The 23,116-nt window shown below is 26.7% G+C and overlaps 1 protein-coding gene across 2 annotated transcripts in view; it reads left to right on the top strand.

Moving 5' to 3' along the window:
* The first annotated feature begins 10,828 nt into the window (after window positions 1-10,828).
* LOC111634038 (voltage-dependent L-type calcium channel subunit beta-2-like) overlaps window positions 10,829-23,116 on the top strand; it is a 73,943-nt gene continuing 61,655 nt past the window's right edge. Inside the window, exon 1 of one of the 2 annotated variants that reach the window (XM_023378715.1) lies at window positions 10,829-11,056. In XM_023378715.1, the coding sequence (XP_023234483.1) occupies window positions 10,880-11,056 (177 nt within the window). In that variant the 5' untranslated portion in view covers window positions 10,829-10,879. The remainder of the gene's footprint in view (window positions 11,057-23,116) is intronic. The other variant, XM_023378716.1, reaches the window with a different exon arrangement.

Below are 23,116 nucleotides of genomic sequence, written 5' to 3'. Positions count from 1 at the left end.
GAATGGCTTCTACTGTACTATTTTAGATGCAATTTTTTGTTTTCAACTACATTTAGTCTTCATTGAATACTTAGGTGTATTTAATTGACATTTTACGTTTTAAATTCAAATTTGTTCTATAATCGAACCAATTTGTTATTGCATATTGGTTCAATTATAGAACGATTGTAAACGTTTTAGAAAATTGATCAAATTGAAAACAGTTTGTTTGATTCTCAGCAATTATCATCATTCTCAGTGGTATAACAATTGCTATTGTTGTTGAAATATTAAATATAAATGGCGTTTTCTTGCAAAATCCACATGAGCAAAGTCACGGGTAACAGCTAGTATAAATATATAAACAAAAGATTTGTTTCTAATGTACCATGGCTTACTATGGCATAAACTATGGTTTTCATTTAAATGTGTAATTAATAATTAAAATAGACTTTTTACTACATTTATATTCAATCAGAATACTATTGAAAATCATCCTGTGTGTCATAGGTTGCCAACCCCTGATATACACTATCTGATCTTGTATTGAGCTGTACGAAATTAAAGCAATTTAGAGATATAAACTTGTTAAACCTGTTTATGGATGGAGATGAAAACAACTGTTATAAGACCTATACTCAAATGAACAAGCATTAAGATCTTTATTTCATTTTTAACAATTAAGAATTAGGTTATCTAATTGTTAAAATTATAAAAATTGCATGTATTTTCTTAGCATAAGGTTGCTGTTGAGAACAAATCACACAGGAACACTTTTAGTGGAAAAAGGTCGGTTTATTGATAGAAAAGGATATGTATTTCGGGCTTAATGCCCCTCTTCAGTCCTATTATAACAGATTTATCAGCAAAATTATTAGAGTTATAGATTTACCGATTGTATTGAAATATTTAGGATACGTGTACAAAGGTTTATACAATAAAACATAATTACCTGAGGTTATAGTGACAGTTAGGATAACATGATTCGTGAGAAGACGTAGGTTAAAAAAGGTGTTTGTAAACAGACAACATTAGTAAAATTACTATTTTGAGTTAATTTGTGCTGGTAAAAACAATTATTTTGGCAACTTGTCATTTCTAAGGATCTTTGGCCATTCTGATTACTCAACTTTATCAGCCCAGCTTTACTACCTGGTACTTATAGGGCTATCTTAAGGAAAGAAGTTTTTTATAACAAGTCCTGCTTCTTTGAATGATCAGATGGCTGAAGTGACTAAGGAGTCAATCTACTGTTCTGGAAAATTTGGTACTGAATTTGGGCAAGCAACCCCAGGAGTTCTTCAGGGGGTGGTGTGTTGAGCTCTATCCTTCACCTCTCAGCTGTTTCCATTTAGGCCTGGATGAATCTAGACCTACTGTGGTTATGATTAAAAAAGTCCTCTTAGGATGGAAGGAGTCAAAAAATGAAAGAAAAGAAAAACCTCATAGCTTTGAGTAGTTGGAGTAGAACTTTATTACAGAAATTAGAAATATTGATGTTGCTTCATTGATATGTTAAAGAAAATATAATTCACTGAGTCAAAAATGTGCTCCAAGGATAGTAGTCACTTCCAAAGTAGGATCTGATTAGGACATATTTGGCATGAATCAAGGACATAAACCTGCAAATATGAACATTTCGCATTCATTTACTAATGAATTATAATAAACACATTTAATCCATTTCTATAAGAATCACCCCATACAATATATTCATAATAAGTGTCAAGATTTAAAAATTAATTTTCAATTTTAATAATTGTTCAGTTTTATTAAAATTTTTAAAAAGATTTTAATGAAATATAATTTAAAAATAAAATATTTTCTAAGTTAAAGTAATTATGAAATCTATTCATGAATTAGTTATTTGTTTTTAGAAAAATATTTATAATCAATTTAACACTTTCTAATTACCATTTGGTCACACGATCATAATGTGCAATTATTGATATTACTTTAGAAAGTTTTTCTTCTTCCATTCACTTATTTTTTAAAAACTTTTTATTAATGCATTTCAAATATCTATTTAGTTTCATTTTTGCAATTGATAATTCTGAACACAAATATGTTGGGACTGTAATTATTTTTTTTATAATTTCATCATTTTGAAAAATTAAAAATAAAAAAAATATATATAAAAAACAGAATAATAATATTTATTTTATCTTAAATAACTTATTATATATTCAACATAATAAATATGGGAGCAAGAAAATAAATTAAAACTGCTTAATTTATTTTAATGAACTAAACTAAAATTATAGATAGATTAACAAATAAAAAAATATGATCAATAAATTGATTTTTTTTTATTTGTTATAAATGAGGATGTATGTAAATAAATTATTAATTGATAGACCTTCTGTACTTATTTTAGAAATATATTTATTTTGAGACAATAAATCAAATAATAATAATAAATCTCAAATTTTATTTAAAAAAAAAAGATTAGTAAATAATTATAAACGTGTCCCAATATAATCAATTTATTTTAAAATTTTTATTACAAAATCAATAGTAATAACAATGTGTGAAGGATATTTTGAACATCATTAACTAAAATATAGATTAAATAATAATAATATTATTTATTCCAGTTCAAATAATTAAAAAATTAATAAGATTAAAAGAAAGCTTTATTTTAAAGAAATAAAGCACAGTACTTTAAATATTTTTGACATTAACGCATTTCATATTAAAAAACATTTTAAAAATTGAAAAACTTGTTTCTTAATTATTTCAGAAATTAATATTTGCATTAATTTCAAAAATGTGATTATAATAATATTTAAAATAATACTATTCATTTAAGATTAATTGAATTACTAGTAATATTTGAAAAATGCAGATGAAATATACAAATAATAATTTATATTGTGTAACTGTATGCAACTTACATTAATAATATATGATTTTATATTATAGGGCACAGATATATATTTAAATTTCACTTTTAATATTATATTTTGTCACAATAATTGAATTAAATTATTTTTTAAACTTTAAATAATTAAATTAAATGATAGCATAAAGTTGTTTCCTTTTAAAGTTAAAGAATTTCAAAATATTTTATTATTGCATATGAATTTCTTATAACAAAATCTATATTTTAATATTTTTATGCTAATGAATTAATATTTGCTGAATATGATTGAAATGAAAAAAGTTTTTAGCATGATTTAAATAAAAGCCTGAGAATTGTAGTTTCTGCTTTTATTTATATAATTTTTATTTGCTACATATGAATTTATTGCTATGGAATGCTTTTACGAGCATTACTGTAATTTTGTGTGATTATTTGCCATTATTTGCTTGTTCAATTGAAATCATTTTTTTGGTGATAAATCTTGACAAATGAAACAATTATTAATATTAATTTAAACTTAAATATCCAAATATTTGCTTTATTTTTATAGTTAAACTAAATTAATCCTGATATTATCATCATAATAATTTACTATATTTGACAGATTATTCTTAAAAAAAATAAAATAAAATTGCAATTTATGCAATCACATTATTACTGTTTATAACATAAAATATTGAAATTTTATTTTTTAATAAATGTAAAAAAAATAAGTAAGATATTTTTGTTGATAAAATAAAAGTAGTATTAATTCCATATTGCTCCACAGTTTAGCTGATCAAATAGGTAAAAATCAGACACAAACTAAAAAATTATTCTTAACCATTGTAATGATGTAGGTTTCTGCAGAAACAAGGACAATTATAATAAAAAAAATTATTGAAAATAAATATTCATTAAATATATACTGTAATAGTAAAACATGAAAGCATTATATTTTATAGTTGTTTCTTGAAGTAAATAATTATTTTTTTTCTTCTGATAATTTAGAAAGCACAGAGGCTCTTTTTCTCCAGAATATAAAATGACATGCCAGATATATCTCTTATAAGATTTGTTTTGATAATTTAATAGCTTAGGTAGTTTTATTATCCAGTCAAAATCAAACTAGATTGTGTTAACTTAATTAATATGCAAAAAGTAAAGTCAAATAATATCAATTGCGTTAACTTTATACCATACCAATTTTTCCAGTGTGTAATGGTTTCTTATGCAACTGAGGAATTTTATTTCATTCAAAAACTGACATTTTACTTATTTACATATCCACGTAATGGATCAAGTTTTAGCTATGATGATTATTACATGTAATTCAAAAGCTGTGAATTTTCTTTTTTCAAATATAGACATCTGCAAAGTTGCTGTCATTGTTGAAGTCATGAGAGAGTAAATTTGGATGCGACATTTTAATTTTAAATAGATAAAAAATGTACATCATCTGCAAAATATTCTGAACATTCTATCTGACATACTGAGAACTTACAATGATTAATAGCAGAAATTTCTTATTAACAGTTCTTACTTTCTTAAATTTTTAGGGATGTGCAATATTCATCGTGAGAACCCTGTGGATCTTTGCAGATTCAGTTATTCTGAATTCTTGAATCCACTTCAAAATTATTTGATACACAGAACTCTGTCATATTTTTAATGTTAAAATGACACCTAAATATGCATTATCTATGTCTGATAATCATATAAAAAGTATTAACAGTTAACATATAAAAAGTATTTCTGATTTAAAATAATTAATCTTTTAATATTGTTATATAAAATTGGTTTGAAATTAGGAAAAAAATATATTTGAAAAACTGCATAAATTGCATAAATCAACAATAAATTTTATTTAAGTAATCTTAAACATGTTATTGTCTTCTGAAGTTTGTATATAGTATACAGAGTAAAGTTAATAGATGTAACTTCATATTTGATGATCTTTTTTAGATTTCTAAATTTGATCTTAAAATAGCATCAGAGTGGTTTTGAAATTTGCAGAAGTATTCTAAATTTTATAATATAACTGACAGTAAACCATATTTTTTAATTATAATTATATTTTGTAATTGTTTCATCCTAGGAAGTTTTAATATATCATTTAGTTTTTGAGTTATTAAGTGATAAGAATCTAATTCAAAAAAGATTTGAATAAAGCTTTCAGTAAATATTTTAATAAAATGTTGTCATTAATATTCACTTTTACTGTATTTGTTCCTTCATTTATGCAAAGTATTTCTTCTTTGTGGTTTTTGTATTCAGTTAACAACTTTAACTTAAATTGAATTTGCCAGTACAAAAAAAAGTATGTCAGAGAAAAGTTTATGTATGTTGTAAAATATTTATTTTATATTAATTTCATTGGTATTCACATTTAATAAACTTTTATCATTTTTTAAAATAACTTTAAATTTGTTGTCACTGTCACTACAACATTTGAAAACAGTCATTTTTTTCTAATTATCAATAGTTCAAAATTATTATCCTTGTTCCAAATACAGTAGAACCTCGATTATCCGGACCTCTATTATCCGGATTTTCGATTATCCGGATTGTTCAAAATAAACAAAAATTTTACGAATTTGCTGATTTGCACTTGGCGAATTACGACACTGTTTATGTACGTGATGGAATGCATAACATTTTTTGTTTCAACAACGTCTCGCCCAGCACAGTGGTCGTAAACTCTTAAATATATTTTGTGTCGTAATAAAAATATAACTTGACATACGTATTTATAAATACTTTATACTCAAATTACATCATTTCTATAACCAAGGGCGGCGTAAGGCATGGGCGACATGGGCCACCGCCTATGCCTCGCGGTTCGAAGGGCTTCGCGCCTCGAAGGTTTATGCATTACTTAAAAGCCGAGAACGCGACGAAAAAATTTTACTCATCATAAAACGATAAATAGTTTGCCAAATTTTTATTCTTAAAAATTCAGTTTCAACTGCCTTTTAATTTATAAAATCTGTAATGAGCCACCAGAGGGAATTTTAAACAATAAGTAGTCTGTTAGCGCTGGTCAGTAGTAGTCCAAATTCAATAAAACATTTGTTTCTCAAAAATTTGATCACAATTTAAATACAGTATTTATTTTTAATATTACCGATATGTCATCGAAAAAAAAACGTGTTGTATTATCATTAAAAGACAAATTAAAGTATTTGTTTCGATTATCCGGATTTTTCATTATCCGGACTACCTTCATTCCCAATTAGTCCGGATAATCAAGGTTCTACTGTATTTGATAGTTTTACTTCAGTTTCATTATTAGCCTGTCTCTTTTTGGATGATTTCTTTTTTAAAATTATTTTTGATCAAGTTCTTATAAATTTCTTGATATTCATTGCAACAGTTGTTATAGTCTTGTTTTATTTTCAAAGCTTGTTTAACATTTAAAATTGTTCTTTTCAATTTTTTGGCTAATTCAAGAGTGATGTAAATATTTTGTACAGTGAATGAAATGGGTTTATCAGAATCACTGCCAGATTTATAGGCAGGATGGGTTTCAGATATCATATTAATTAACTCATCATTTGTTAATTATTTGTTGAGATCATTCATATTGAAATTTTCAAAACCTTTTCTTCAAGTCCACATGAAGAAAAGGTTTTAAATTGATCAATTAATAGTAGGAGCAATTTTTTCTGTTGCTGGGAACCATATTATTTGTTATAATTACCACTGGCTATATTGCCTTCTAACAAGCATTCAAAGTAGATTATTTTATGTCATTCAAAACCAACATTCTTCATGTAATTTAAAATTGTGTCTTCCAAACTTGTGTAATTTTAAGTGATTTGTTATCTTCAAGATTATTAAAAATATCTTGGGAAGATCTTTCGATATAATTTACTTCAAAATGGAAATTATACCTTGTTTTAAAGGTTAAATCAGAGAAGTTACATTAAATGACAAAAATTCAATTTTTACATAGATATAAATTAGTAGGAAAATTGAAACTTTTATTAGTTAACAAAGCTTTGAAGGAATTTTATAAATTAATCAAATCACTTCATGTTTTGGAATTAAATTTTTTTGCATAGAGTGCAGAAAGTAAATTTGTTATTAATGTGTGATGAGGAGATGTTTAATATACTCACCACAAACCAACCATAATAAGGTCAGAATGATGTAAAAAGTACTGTAAAATGAAGTAAGAATTTTTGGACAACTGATATATAATAATTTCAATAATATGATAGAAAATAAAGCCTGTAAAATTTCTTGTATACTTTCTAACTTAGTACAAAGACAATTGAAGGAATAAAATGCCATAAAAAAATTGTCAAAGTAACTGAAATGGAAAATCTTAAAAATTCTTTTCTCAGAGGCATGTAATATTATTTGCAAGAGTTGCAAGAGATAACAAGCAGTCAGAAGGTGAAAATACAGTAGATCCCCATATCACATGATAGATACGTTCCGTGTTTTATGAAATTCATGTTTTACGAGTTCTTAAATACATGAAACAATCACAGCCCAGCACATATAAGGTTTTTTTCCAATTCTAGACTAATTTGACTCAACATTTCCAAAACACGTATAATTTTTTGGGAATAATCCGTATAAACTATGCTATAAACAAAAAATCATATCGAGTGTGCACCGTTCGACGACGCTGTTGCTTAAGCTTGTTTTAGTTGTGGAGTGGTGCATTGAACGGTGGGCACATGTTTCCTGATAAATTATTTTTCTGCGAAAAATTTGCTTAACTTTGGAGACATCATTAATATAAATATAATTTTTATGACCATTAAATAATAAATGGTTTTTAGTAGGTCCACCGCTTGTTTAAACTCAATGGTTTGTGCAATATCCGCTATTGGTCTAGATTCGACCAATCCTGTCACGACACGAGGCGGCAATGATGTTTTACCATATCATATGAGTCTCTTTTAGCGTGTTTATACGAATACAATCGCAATTTTTTCGCCGTTATATACGAATCCGTATCATATGAACCCATTTTATAGGGGTCTACTGTATAAGCAATTAGAATGTATGAGATGATTAATGTAAATAATTTTTTCTGCATTTTTCTGGTGAAAATAAATATTAATGTGAACATTATAACCTGATTTCTTATTTTTTTTATTTTTGGTAATCATTAAAACATCACTATAAAATATGTGACTCAGTGACTGCACCAATGCTATGTTAATTATAATTCCAGCAATAATTAGAATGTTAAATATTTTCTATTCGTTTCTAATGATCATTTTGAAAAAAAAAAAATGTTCCTGCAAATGTTACAAATTTTATTAAATTATTTAAATTCACAAGCAAATGTTTTTGAAACAAGTGATTTCTCAGATATTTAATGAATGGAAGAAAAGCATTTTGTGTAATTTATTAAAAGCTTTTTAATGAGTCTTATCCTTAATGACTTATTGAAAAAAGCCTCTCTACCTACTCTAAACTCACAATTTTATATTTTCTGTTTGAAACAAATATTTGAGACTTCAGATTTTTAAGTTAAGTGGTTTCTGGCTTCATAGTTGTTTGTTGAGAAAAGACAATGCAACATGAAGGCTATCTGCCAAAGGACATACTTTCTAGAAAGACTTTCTGTGGCCCTTACTTTTGTGTTAAACACTTGTATGAAACCTTAACCTGAAAACTTAACACAACCAGCCCATAGATCAGATGTAAAACTGGGAGAAGTTGCCAATATTCAGTGGTTTTGTACACTTGGCCACTGGTTGATTCTTCTGACTTTAATAGTATTTTAAGTTTCTATAATAAGATTTAGTTATTGAAATGTTATTTGATTGGGTGCACAACTTTTCTGGTGAATATAGTATGCTTATATAGTCATAATTTTTACAAATTTAGAAAAATTATGGGTAAATATTTAATGAATAGTAAGTAACAATAATTAATCATGTAACTTTTAAAAATTGAGTTTTTTTATGAAAACATATTTTTTTCTGTTTCTAATGTAATAACACAGTTACTTCCTAAAAGCAGTTTTCAAGGAATGTTTTAATATAAAATTCAACATAAAAATTGTAAAGATTGTAAAATTTCAAAGTTGAAATTACTTTCTGATTTAGTAATATTTTCATTTTGTTTTAAATATATTGCAAAAATCAACAATATCTTTAAAACACAATGTCTGTTTTACAATAGTATACTATAAATCTCTATTCACTTATAAGACTACCAAGCTTACCATTGACACAACCTATCACAAGCAGAGAAATTATTGCAGTTTGACTAGAAACTGTTTTAGTTTCAACAACTTAAAGTAAAATTTTTATAAAAAATTAAGAGAAACTTAATATTCTTTAACTGTTATTAAAAGCATTATTAAATTATTTATTATAATATTAACTGTTTGGTTATAAGAAAATATTTCAATATAGAAAACAATATCAAAATAATTTCATAAGATCAGTTAATTTACTTTGCAGGCAAGTTTTAGAACATATTTACTTTGGTTTACATTAAATTTGAATTATTTTCATATTAATCTCTAATTTGTTTTAAAGCTACATATCATTTATTATTAGTGCTAGAAAAAATATACAATGTTTAATTTTTATACTGCTTCAAATAAACTTCATAGTTTTATATTATTTTGCTTTAAGTTTTTAAATTAGTTTGCTAGCATATTTCATTTCAAAACTAGAGCCTATTTCAACTAGGCCTATGGTTTTTTAAGCTGTTTATCAATCATGTCTAATGAATGATGACTTATCAAAATAATCATAAATATTTGGATATAAAAGTTTAAATATTACTTCATTTTTATATTTTAAATTATAAATCCATTATTGTAAGATTTAAAAAATTTTCATCAAGCATTAAGCACAGCTTTATGGTATCTCTTTTCTTCTGTTCTTATTTGAAACTAACAATGTTAATATATTTTTGAATCTAATTCTGAATTGCATGAAAATATATTTGAAAATGTTATCCTATTTGCTACTTGTTATCTATTCATATTTGGAATGTTAACGGCATAGTTTAAAGAAATATATTATNTAAATTTTATTTAAGATTATGCAGTCTTTATTAATTGAAATATTTTTCTTGAAACTAGATTTTATTTTCCAACAAAGTTTTAAAATTTGTTATTAGTTGTCAGATTTATATATTTTTATCAAAAAATTTTTATTGATTGTTATTAGTGATGCAACGAATAGTATATTCGGCCAAACTATTGGGCTTGATTAACACACATACAAAAATTGGTGCATAAACTGCATTATGGCAAGGATCATGCACCCTGCTCTCTATTGGCCCGCTGTCACTATGCTGCACCAATTCCATTAATTCTTGACAGTTGTAGTGGACAGATATGAGCGTCATGGCATTATGTGATAAGTGATGATGTCAAATGTGGATAACAATGAAATGACCTATACATGTAAATAATGGAAAAGGAACAGAGAAGGACCAATTCAGCATGGCAAAAAGATAGCTTTTTTGTCATGAATGATTTCAAATCTGGTCATTTTGTTCATTGCTTACTGTTTGTGGCTTTGTATGATGTTGCTTGTTTTTTGGGTCTTGACTTGTGTGTCCTTGTCTTCTATTGCATGCTGCGTGACGAGCAGTGTTGGTCTACACGTCCAATCACAGTGTTCTGTTATGTCCAAGTATACGCCACTGGTAAGCCTCTATATGTCATTTTTTCCTATTTAATTACCAAAAATACAATATCTATGACATTATATATTTTGGTCTTGAATAACAATCAAAATATGGTATATTAATATTTATAATCAAAATTTATAAAATTATTAACATAATATTTTCTTAAAATTTTTTAGAATATTTTCAAAAAGTTAATGCAAATATATAAATATTCAATGTTAAATAACAATGTTTTGCTCACAGATATATAAGTATATAAAAATATTATTTACAATCTTTAACTANAAATTTGTGTGTGTGTGTATATATATTTATATTTACACACATTACATTCAGATATTATATATGTATAATATACAATTTCTTTAATACATATATATATATCTGATAATTCAGCATGGCAAAAAGATAGCTTTTTTGTCATGAATGATTTCAAATCTGGTCATTTTGTTCATTGCTTACTGTTTGTGGCTTTGTATGATGTTGCTTGTTTTTTGGGTCTTGACTTGTGTGTCCTTGTCTTCTATTGCATGCTGCGTGACGAGCAGTGTTGGTCTACACGTCCAATCACAGTGTTCTGTTATGTCCAAGTATACGCCACTGGTAAGCCTCTATATGTCATTTTTTCCTATTTAATTACCAAAAATACAATATCTATGACATTATATATTTTGGTCTTGAATAACAATCAAAATATGGTATATTAATATTTATAATCAAAATTTATAAAATTATTAACATAATATTTTCTTAAAATTTTTTAGAATATTTTCAAAAAGTTAATGCAAATATATAAATATTCAATGTTAAATAACAATGTTTTGCTCACAGATATATAAGTATATAAAAATATTATTTACAATCTTTAACTATTTTTATTTCCAGTTGTATTATTGAACAAATCAAAAATTTTAATAAATTTATATTTCAGACACTAAGATTCTTTTCATATTTTTATAAATATCATTTGTTTTTAAATTATAATTATAAATACATTTTATTTCTAAAATTATTTCTTTGCAGTTTTTGAATATAATTTAAAACTGTAAAATAATTTTTTATTTAAACTTCAATAGAGTCTTGATTCATTCAATTTTGATTTAAGTAATGTTAAGATACCAAAAAAAGAAATTAAATATTTACTAAATAATAATTGAATTTACATTATTTTTCTACTTTTTATGAAATCTTTGTGCAAAAATCTTATAATCAGTTTGAAACAATAATTTATGTGAAATTTTATTTTTTTGTTTCCTTTTATTTCAAAATGTTAGATACTATTTACTTGTTTTTCATAATAAATTTTTTAGGCAGCATTTCAAACAATGAAATCCATTTTATTATTTTGATCAACAATATATATAAGAAAGACTACATACTTTTATTTTCATATTTGACATAAACTAATTGTTAAGCTGAATTTAGTGATGTTATCCTATATCAAAGCAAAATTGAAAATGATAATTTTTTTGTGATAGATCTTTTATAAATTCTATTTGTTTACAGTTAAGTTTACATAATTTAAACAAATAGAATTTTTGAACTTTTTATAACTTCTTCGTGCACACCAGGGTGTATAATAAACAAAAATCTACTTACTCATGCCTCTAACTGGTGTGTAGAAATACAAACTGGTTAGTAATGTGCCTCTAACTGGCATGTAGAAATACAAACCGGTAGAAATAAATCATTTTTATAAAATTATTTATTTTTGTATTTCTACACACCGGTTAGAGGCATGAGTAAGTAGGTTTTTGTTTTTTGTACTTTTGCTTTGATCTCATATTAGTTATCCCTCCCTGTAAAATTAAATTTTATTTAAGATTATGCAGTCTTTATTAATTGAAATATTTTTCTTGAAACTAGATTTTATTTTCCAACAAAGTTTTAAAATTTGTTATTAGTTGTCAGATTTATATATTTTTATCAAAAAATTTTTATTGATTGTTATTAGTGATGCAACGAATAGTATATTCGGCCAAACTATTGGGCTTGATTAACACACATACAAAAATTGGTGCATAAACTGCATTATGGCAAGGATCATGCACCCTGCTCTCTATTGGCCCGCTGTCACTATGCTGCACCAATTCCATTAATTCTTGACAGTTGTAGTGGACAGATATGAGCGTCATGGCATTATGTGATAAGTGATGATGTCAAATGTGGATAACAATGAAATGACCTATACATGTAAATAATGGAAAAGGAACAGAGAAGGACCACAAAGTGAAAATGTGAAAATAAATATGAAATTGAGTTGATAACATAATCGAACAAGTCGAGGCAGCTTATTGGCGTGAAATTTGTTTTATCATCGAATGTACAGAGATGATGATCATCTTATCTTAAGATGAACATCATCTCTGTTGATGTGCGGTCCTATTCCAGGAAGTCAATAATGATCCTGTTTTGATCTCAAAAAACTGTGTTCATCAATTTCATGGATGCTTATGAGGATCTTGCTTTTTTTGTTCTTGGAGAATTGTTGTGTTCTCATTCCAAGAACTGCCATTTTTTTTGTATCATAATGAAATGGCCATGTTTCATCATATGGAATCACTCTTTTGTGAATCACTCAATACAATCACCACTGAACTTTTCCAACAAGTTCTCATAGTTGGTTTTTCTAGTTGCCATTATCTCATTAGTCAGTAGCCATGAAACCCATTGAGCACACAATTTTCGGTACTCTAATCTGTCAATTAGTGTCATTTCGCTTCCTTTCACAATTTCTTTATGGTTTATGAATTGCCTTGTTGTTATGCACCTGTCTTCTTGAATGAACTGGTAAATGATATCAGCATCACAATCATTTGCTACAGTTGTCAGTTTTCCAGGACATAGTTTATCATGAATACTGAAGTCACCATTCCTGAATCTGGCAAGCCATATTGACACACTGCTGTAGTCAATTGTTACTTTTTCATATGCCAGCAACAGTTTCATGTGAATGGCTATGGTTGAGTTATCCCTGGATTTGTACAGGAATTTGATGACAGACAATTGGTGGATGACAACATCATTTCAATTGTCCATTATTCCTGAAAGAAAATGGCAGATGATTACCAATTTTGTCAGTAGACAGGTATATGTATATAGTTATTGTGATACTTGCTTTTTGTAACTGTATATTTACTCATTCTCGACTTATACTGAACTCAATGCATTAATTTTTGACCATATTCCATATTTAAACAAATATCAAAGGCCTGAAATAAACTATTCAGAACAATACAAATTAGTCAGTAAAAAAGAAAGCATATTTATCTTTAGAATTTAGATATTTAGAATTTAAAATATATCAATGTTGTTTGTACTTGCATCTGATGCATAAATTATAATTTTTTCGTACAAGTTGATTCACACTTTTAACAAATGAGTTGAAATTGACTCAAAAAATTTTAACTGAAACAGATGTTTTGATTTTTGTAGGTTTGTTAATGGCTATTTTAATGATAAAATGGGCATCAAGTTGATTAAACATTATCATGTTTAATCAACTTGATGCCCATTTTATCTCAATAAATGACATATTGTCGTTCTAATAATGACATATTGTTTATTCTTGTGAGAAGCTTTAAAAACAAAATAAAAAATGACATCAATTAAGAGCTAATCACTTTGTCAAACATAAAGAAGTGATGCTCTCATAAGGCCTGAGCTCCATATTGCCAGAAAACAAAAAAATTGTAATGGAAACTTAAGTGATTTTGTTTTAATTTAATTTCTGTTTCAAATAAGCTCTACCCTGTCTGAAAGCAATACTAGTTAATTTGCTACAATTGCCAAAGTTAATTATGTCAAAGTAGAAGCAGCTTTCTGTCACTTGGATGTTTCTGTTGATTACAAATAACCTCTTAATTTAGCACCATATTTTCTTTTATAGCCATTTTCAAGTGTTGGGAATGAAGTCAGCAAGAGGACTTACTATTTCTGCTTACATCACTTACAATGTGCTTTGTTTTTGATTAAATAACAACTGAAAAGCTGTAATAGAGGTCTAACACACCTTTGAAAGGATTTGCATTTTATGGAAATACACTTGAATATTAATCCATATTAATGGCAGCATTGAAGAAATTTACTTGAAGAAGATATTGAAAGTACTTGTTTTTATTATAGCTAAAATGATAATTCTGTTAGCATTAAAGTGCTGATTTCACCATCATAAAATAATTTTAACATGGAGAGACAAATTTGTTTATTTCATATATAATTATCATATGAAGAATATATTTTATTTAATGAAACCAATGGAAACTGCAAGAAAACAAAGAACACATCCAATGAAAAGCTGAACAGAAATATTTTAATTATTTTTTAATCTTGTCATCCTGTGGCGATAAGAAAGTATTTTAATTGTATCTTTCATAGGCTTGGCCAGACCATCAGTGGACCACGGTGGTGAGAGATAGTGATTGACATATCTGGACAGGCTGCCCATGAAAAATTCCTTAAGATTTTTGCTTGCCTGAATTTAATGTTGAGTCCATTAGAGTAGTAAACTGACACTTTTACCATTTTGATTATTTAGTCTGTTAAAATATTTTCAGATTTATTTTCAGTTGGGTTTTTATTAGCATAAAACATTAAGTTAAATCTTTAAAGTGTTAAAAATAGGTTACTTTTCTCCAATTTATTGTTTTTAGTTTATATAGTTTTTGGTTTTACTGTTAGTTTCATAGCTTTTTAAAATATTCTATTATATATTCATAAACAGTATTTTATTTATATATTTATTAAATTTTTTGTGTTAATTAAATCCATGTTTGATATTAAAGTTAATTATAATCATCTTGTGGTGAATAAGATTAAATATAATATAATGTTTTTAATAAATATATTCAAATTTTATAGTTTATCAATATTTTTATTACACGTTTCAAAATTTTATCATAAACCATGTATATACAGTATTTTTGTTTTGATATAATTCAGCTTTATGATTATTCTCTTAAATGTAGAGTTAGATAAAAATACTGTACTATAATAATTTAGTGAGTTTTATTTGACAATCTTTTAGATGGATACCAGTTAATATTTACTATAAATTGATGTTATTAACTAATATGTCAAATTTGTTAAGACAGATAGATAAATAATTATACTATGAAATGAGCAATTATTTACATTAGGCTGCAATTTTTAATCATCTTTCAATTTTAAAAAAATCTCTTTCAGTTTAGATCAGAAATTTGTATATTCAATATATTTGTATATACAGTATAAGTTAATTGAGAAGACAGCCCCTAAGTTTTCCATATTTGACTGGTATCTTGCCTTGTACATCATACTTCTCCTGATAAGAATCAAGTCATGTCAGTCATCTATCTTTCTTCCTGAGAAAATTTTAGATTGAAATCACATGACTTTTGTTTTAGACTATAAATTCATATATAGTTAGTCAGGGCTTCCAGCCTCCTAAGATTTCCATATCTGATCTTGATTTTCATCTAACTCCATTCTCAACATTGACGGAGGACAAATAGACAGTAGGAATGTTTAGGTCTGCAATTTGAACATTGCAGCTCCAAAACTTAAATGTAAATATGAAAATCTATTGGGATTTCTTCCAAGATACAAAGATAATTCCAATAATATGTGCACAAAACGAAATAAAAAGTGCATAAAATGAGTCTATTCTATTATTAAATTTATAACGTAATACTAATAATAATAAGTTAATTACCTTTTACATGTAAAAAATTTCTTTCTGATACTTGTAATGATATTATTAATTCCTATCTTAATACATTACTAAAAATTTGATCAAGTATTTAAAACAAATTTTATGATAACCAATCAAAATGTTTTCATGTATCATCTGTAATGCACATTTAGAATTACCTTGTATGGATTCATTGTACTTTCCCAATTTATTGTTTTCTAAGAATTTTTATATTTTGTTGTTCGTTAATATATCTCAGCTATGACAATATGTATTAAGAAAATTTTTTAATACACTACTGGTAATATTTACTTTCATAATACAAAGTTTTGTAAGAAACAAGCTGTGCTTTAAAAATTATCATCTACTTGAAAGATATGTATTTATTCATAATTCTTCTTATCTGTTAAATTTATTAATTTAATAACAGCTAGCCTCAAGGAATCCATAATCTTTACTTAAGTATTTTTATGAGTAACTTCCATTTTCACATCTAACATTATATATAGTGTGAGTGAAGAATCTTATCTATACTAGGGATCTCCAAACTTTTTTTCTTGTCAACCTCTTTATAGAATATTTGCCTTCTTATCGACCCCCAGATTAAGTATTTAACAAAAACATTAAACCATTTTTGCATTTCTAATGTTAAGCGATAAGGAGACCAGCATAACAACCCAACAAAAGAATTTATAGTTCCCATATTTTATAAAATCCACCCAATAACATTAACAGAAAAAGGAGATATTTTCTACTGATTTATAATCTTAAAAAGTAATAGCAAAATTATGGATAGATGAAAATTTGCCTATAGTTCTTAAAACATACATGTCATAATACGTAAAATACACACTTATCTTTGAAAACATAACATTAGTTATATTGGATGACCTCTTACTGTCATTTTGTGACTACTACTGAATGCCTTAAAAATATGTAGACATACCTTTTTATTAAAATAGTTGATATTAGTGGGATGGATGTCTCTGAAGAGAAGCAGCAAGATTATTGATATTCGGTTGAAAATTGGTAAGCTTTAGTCGCAAATCACCATGGTTTTCCAAGTTCAATCTGTTTCTCTGTTTTGTCAAAATTGCATTCGCGTGGCTAAAACCAGCTTCAACCACATATGAAGTTGGGAATGCAAGTAAGAAAGGTTCGGCTTCTGCTCTGTGCTTGGGATATTTAGTGGCAATATTGTTATTGCTTTAAAATTCACTGAGGTTTTTATTTTTAAACAACACTTTAGCTTCGAGATTTACACATATTTCACTCAATTCATCTTCTAAGCCAGTTTCACTACCTTCATTATCTATTTTTACATCAAATGGATTAGCAAACCATTCAGAAACATGCATATTTTCCAATTCTTCGAAACATGCTTTAAAGTCTTCTCTTAATTTATCAAAATGTTTATATATCTCCACATTACAATCGGAAGCCTTTCTATTTTCTTTTAGTACTCGCAAGTTTGAAAAATATTTAAAATTGGATCGTGCCAGTGAAGATTTAAATAGCTCCATTTTTACTTGAAAGGCCATTTTTTCTTGCAAATGCTTCTGTACTGTATTAATGATTTTCGATATATTATGATATTTTCTTTGTAAAGGACAAAATATCTACATTTAGATATAAAATACTTAAAGTGACAACTCTACTAGAGTGTAACAGTATAACGTATGTCTGTGTATAATGAACTACCAGTGTTCATAACATGTTTGCAACACTTACTAGTACAGTTGCCAGATGTATGAAAACAGATTAACACATGCTTAAAGCGGCATAGGCTAAGGCAAAACTCAAGTTATAACTAGGGTAGTCAGTAATGTTGTTGATCATATCTGTGTTTTGAATTTTTATTGGAATATTCTATTTTTTTCCTAGACAATTTAATTGATCCTCTTTGGTATTAATCGACCCTCTTTCGACCCTCGTGTATTAATTGACCCCTGGAGAACTCTTATTGACCTCAAAGGGTCGATATCGACCACTTTGGGGACCCCTAATCTATACTAATATTAAAAAGAGGTAAAGTTTGTAAGTTTGGATGTAGGAGGTAATCTCCGAAATTACTCATCCGATTTCAAAAATTCTTTCACCAATATTTAGAATGGAACTTCAGGGCGGACATAGGCTGTACATTATTCTGTTAGACATTCATATAAATTAAAAGATATCATCTAGGATTAAGGCTTTTATGTCCAACAGATGGCGCTAACTCTGCGAGTACGACGACCTAAGTTTGCTTTTCTGTGAGGCATTACACTTTTCTGTGAGGATGAACTAAAAACAAACCCAGATCATCTTCTATCTATAATATCTATATAAATAAAAATGTAATGTTCATTTGTTCCTACTGATTCCTTTGAAATTTTGACACAATGTTGCATTCGAATACACATGTGTTTTCATATAATATACATGTTGAAATTCCCCCCACTGGGGGGAGATGGACAGGATTAAGGCTTACCGTGAAGAACTCTGCTTCTATTTATACTATTTTATATGCGGTTTTTTGCGTTTTAATAGGGTACATTAACAGAATATACACTAAGAAGGGATTTTTTGAAAAATTCCTCCCCCCATGGGGAAGTGTTATACATTTATAATAGATACATTTTGAGCCACAACAATGCGTGGCAGGATCTGCTAGTTATCTATAAATGTGTTCTGTGAGATCTGAAATAATTAGATAAATAAAAGCATTTATTGCTAAAATACTATATTTTATGAAATTAAGTTCTAGGTGGAAATACATAAGATTTCAATTAAATAAAAAAATAACTGACAAATAAATAATTTAATTAAACAACATAATTTTCATGAGTCATTACATAAAATATATTCGTAAAGCTGTCATTAACATTAATCTTTTAAGTAACATTGTATAGTCTCAAAGACTACTTAGTTGAATTTGCATTTAGGATTTTAACATTTGTATTTAAAAGGGCTTATTCAGTTTGAAATATAAGAATATATTATGTTAGTAAACTAAGAAATGAGCTTTATTTCTTTGTTACTGATTACACAAGATTAAACTGAATTTTGTTGTAATAATGTCAGAATTATTACTTCTTTTCCTTTTTCATTAGTTATATGTATTATTTATTACAAAACAAATTATTTTTGTCTTAACTGTGTCTACATAGTCTTTACACATGCCTTAGCTGTGTTATTACTCAGCAACTTAACATGAAAAATCTAGTAATGTCACATATCAGGTCAGTCCATAAGTTCGTGCGCATTTTGGCGAAATTTTTAAATGGTGTAAATAAAACAGACTGTTACAAATTATTTAGGAATTTGTTTTACTTTGAAAAATTAATGAATGTCTAATTTTAATACTTAATGAACATAGCCAAATATTGTAGCGCCACATCACTAGCGGACATTTGAAATTTGCCGACTAGGATGTTGTTGTCGAAATACAAAAATAAAATATATATATTATAATATGCCAATTAATCAATACATCTATTAATATAATCTTGATGTACAGACCTAGTCTCTGAATATAGCCAAAAAATGTTATGTAAATAAATTAATATGATAATAAAAAAGCATTATCAGTTGTATTGAGTAATCAATTAGTTTTGCTATCACTACTAGTTATGCAATAATAGCTACTAATAATAGTTAAGCTATCTAACATAGACAATATATGTCTGATGGATTAATCATGAATCTCAATTATTACTTTATAAATTATATCTTTATAGCATANTTGATTATGAACAGTATTTAATTTTTTGGCTGCATTTGTAGCATTCTCATCACTTAAAAATAAAAAGTATAAAACATGTCTCTTATATTCATCTGTTACTTCCATTTTAACAAAAATAAACAACTGAAATGTTCCCAATTCTGAACAGTATTATATGAATGAGATCCAATTTAACACTTCAGTGTAAAAAGTATCACATTAGACTGGCATTTTTAACAGCAAAACAAGATTTTTCTCAAGGTCATAAAATACACACTAACTTATGGACTGACCTGATACATGCAGTGGTGTCAGAGACCATTCATGAAAACAAACTAGAATAAAATGAAAACTATTATAGATTATTACATGCATTACTTTTAAACTGGCAGATGGTATGTTCACTTAAAAATATAAGGAGGGACAATTATTTCCCCTAACAGGAAGGAAAGTTATAGAAAAATTAAATTTCTTAAGTCTTTCAGAATACTCCATGTTAGTTGAGGGGTAAATATTGTACTGTATTTATAATTTTATTTAATAACTAAGTTTTGACTCTAAATTTTCAATATTTAATAAATCGAGTATAACTTTATTTATTTATTTTTTGAAAATATTAAAATTCTTTAATTTTTTTGTCTATTTGACTTATCATACATTTAAGTTAACATATTCTTGTTTTTCATTTTAATTTTTAATTTGTTAGTGATACTACCTTTCATGAAAAATAATAGTTTTTGTTAGTGTGATGGAAAGGTTAGCAAAGTATTTAATTCAAATGCATTTAATTTTGTATACACTTATTACATTATGGTTTAACCAATTTTTGTGCTAGAATACTTGCATTTATCAAATGCATTGACCTATTTGTTATTGAAACAAAATTTCAGAATAAAAAGAGAATGTATCATTTTAGTTTTTATATTTTTAATGTTATAGATTATGTTTAACAAATAATAATTTATTATACAATGGTTCCCCTCTACATGAATGTGAGCCATGTTTTACTTTGAAATGGAAACATTTATTGTGCTTATATTTTTATTTATCATATAGAATCTTCTGTATGGAAGAAAATATAAATATACACTATATTGGAGATATAAATTTGATAATTGCAGTGTGAAGTTTTTAAAAACTTAATAATAACAACTTTTTTTCCTGTTCTTTCTTTTTTTTTCATTTCTCTCTCTCTTTTTTTTAATGGTTATTAAATTAGTTGTTCGATGCAATGCTTATTTACTTTAGAAATAGACCAAAAACACTTCATTTTGATAAAGCTTTATTTTTTAATGATTAGACAACTTTTTTGTTATGTACTGTATATTTATTTTTGCTTTGAAGAAGTTAAACCAATTATATTTGAAAATAATAAATATTTATATTAATGATTTGAACAATTATAAATTAATTGCATATCATGCCAATTGTTGTTCTAGTGCAGTGATTCCCAAACTTTTTCAATCCACTGCCACCTTTGTTTCATGAAGTTATACCCAACTCCCCAACTGTACCCCAATGCCCCCTAATCCATTTTTTCTTGTGTGAGAAAGGCTTGGAAATATTCTTAGGAAAACGTATGAACCTTACACGTTGTGTCCTTACCATACATTATTCTCAACATCTGAAAATATTTCTTGTTATCCATTTAACAGAGGAAAAGGAAAATCTGTCAGTGATCCCTACCTTTATCTATGGTCACTGTTCAGTATCCTGTCTCCAGCACCCCTGCTGCTCATTTGCTTATTTTTGCTCCCCTAGATTTATTCACCACCCACTTTGGGAACCACTGATCTAATGTAGTATTACAATGTAACGTATTCTGTTTTATGGCATTAAAACCAATGCTTTATTCAAAAATTGCAAGTGCTTTCAATAGTTTACAACTATTCTCTTCAGGCTGACTCAATTAGATTCAAATCAAACAAGATTTTTCATATTTAAAAATCTTATATTTGTTGTTTAAAGTTTATAAAAAATGAGCAATTATTTATTGTGAAATCGTCATAATTCCAGGCTGTAGTTTTTAATTGTTTTTTTTAAATTTATTTAATTCAAAATATATCCCTCCACCTCAAATTAGCAATGTCTTTGCCCCTGTACATCATATTTTTCCTGTTAGCACTAGTGTTATACCAGTCATCAAAGATAAAATGAAATGTTCTTTTATAATAATTCATAGTTTTAAGATTTTAGTCAATCATATAATGTGATCTATAGTTTGGGAATGTTGAGGGTGGCACTGTTACATGATAGGAGGGAGGAGGTATGCCTTCCGTAGGAATAATGTTGTTCTATTCTGTCATATGTACTAATGCTTGGTATCAGAGGGGTTCATAATCTTGATCTAACTTGTAAGACTCTTTTGGCCAGTATAGTTATTATTTCATATGTCTTTCTGATATTTTTGGATATGTGTCTGGAGCATTCTAGTAGTAGCTTCAATATAATTTTGATTATTGTCCCAGAGAGACAGTTTATGCAATAACAGAGATAAGGTTGATTTGCTGGAAAAATTAGGAATATGACATACTTTTACAACACTTTCTCAGGGACAACAATTAACATTATATTGGAGCTACTATTAGCATTTCATTTTATCTTTGTTTTTAAAATTTATTAACTTTTGTTTTTAATAGTTTCTAATCTTTATTATCAAATATCAAATTTCTTATATTCCATGCTCAAACATTTTTAAAAAATGTTGCTATTATTTTCTAATTATGAAAAATCTTGTTTGATTTGTGTCTAATCGTATTAGCCTGAAGAGGATAGTTATAAATTATTGAAAGTACTTGCAGTTTTTGAATAAAAGATTGGTTTTAACACCATAAGACAGAATACATTACATTGTAACATTACATTTGAACAGTTATTTATTCATAATTTATTGATCATATGGCTGTACAGGTAATTGTAAGTTCTAATATTTTATCTCATAGGTATTCTTGAAACTTTTATTTTACATTTTATTAATATATTATTCTCTTAAATGTAGAGTTAGATAAAAATACTGTACTATAATAATTTAGTGAGTTTTATTTGACAATCTTTTAGATGGATACCAGTTAATATTTACTATAAATTGATGTTATTAACTAATATGTCAAATTTGTTAAGACAGATAGATAAATAATTATACTATGAAATGAGCAATTATTTACATTAGGCTGCAATTTTTAATCATCTTTCAATTTTAAAAAAATCTCTTTCAGTTTAGATCAGAAATTTGTATATTCAATATATTTGTATATACAGTATAAGTTAATTGAGAAGACAGCCCCTAAGT

The sequence above is a fragment of the Centruroides sculpturatus genome, unplaced genomic scaffold (assembly GCF_000671375.1).
Source record: "Centruroides sculpturatus isolate CEXI.00-Female unplaced genomic scaffold, Cexi_2.0 scaffold887, whole genome shotgun sequence".
NCBI classification, from domain to species: domain Eukaryota; kingdom Metazoa; phylum Arthropoda; class Arachnida; order Scorpiones; family Buthidae; genus Centruroides; species Centruroides sculpturatus.
The sequence above is the reverse complement of the archived record's forward strand: the minus strand, read 5'-3'. Positions and strand labels throughout refer to the sequence as shown.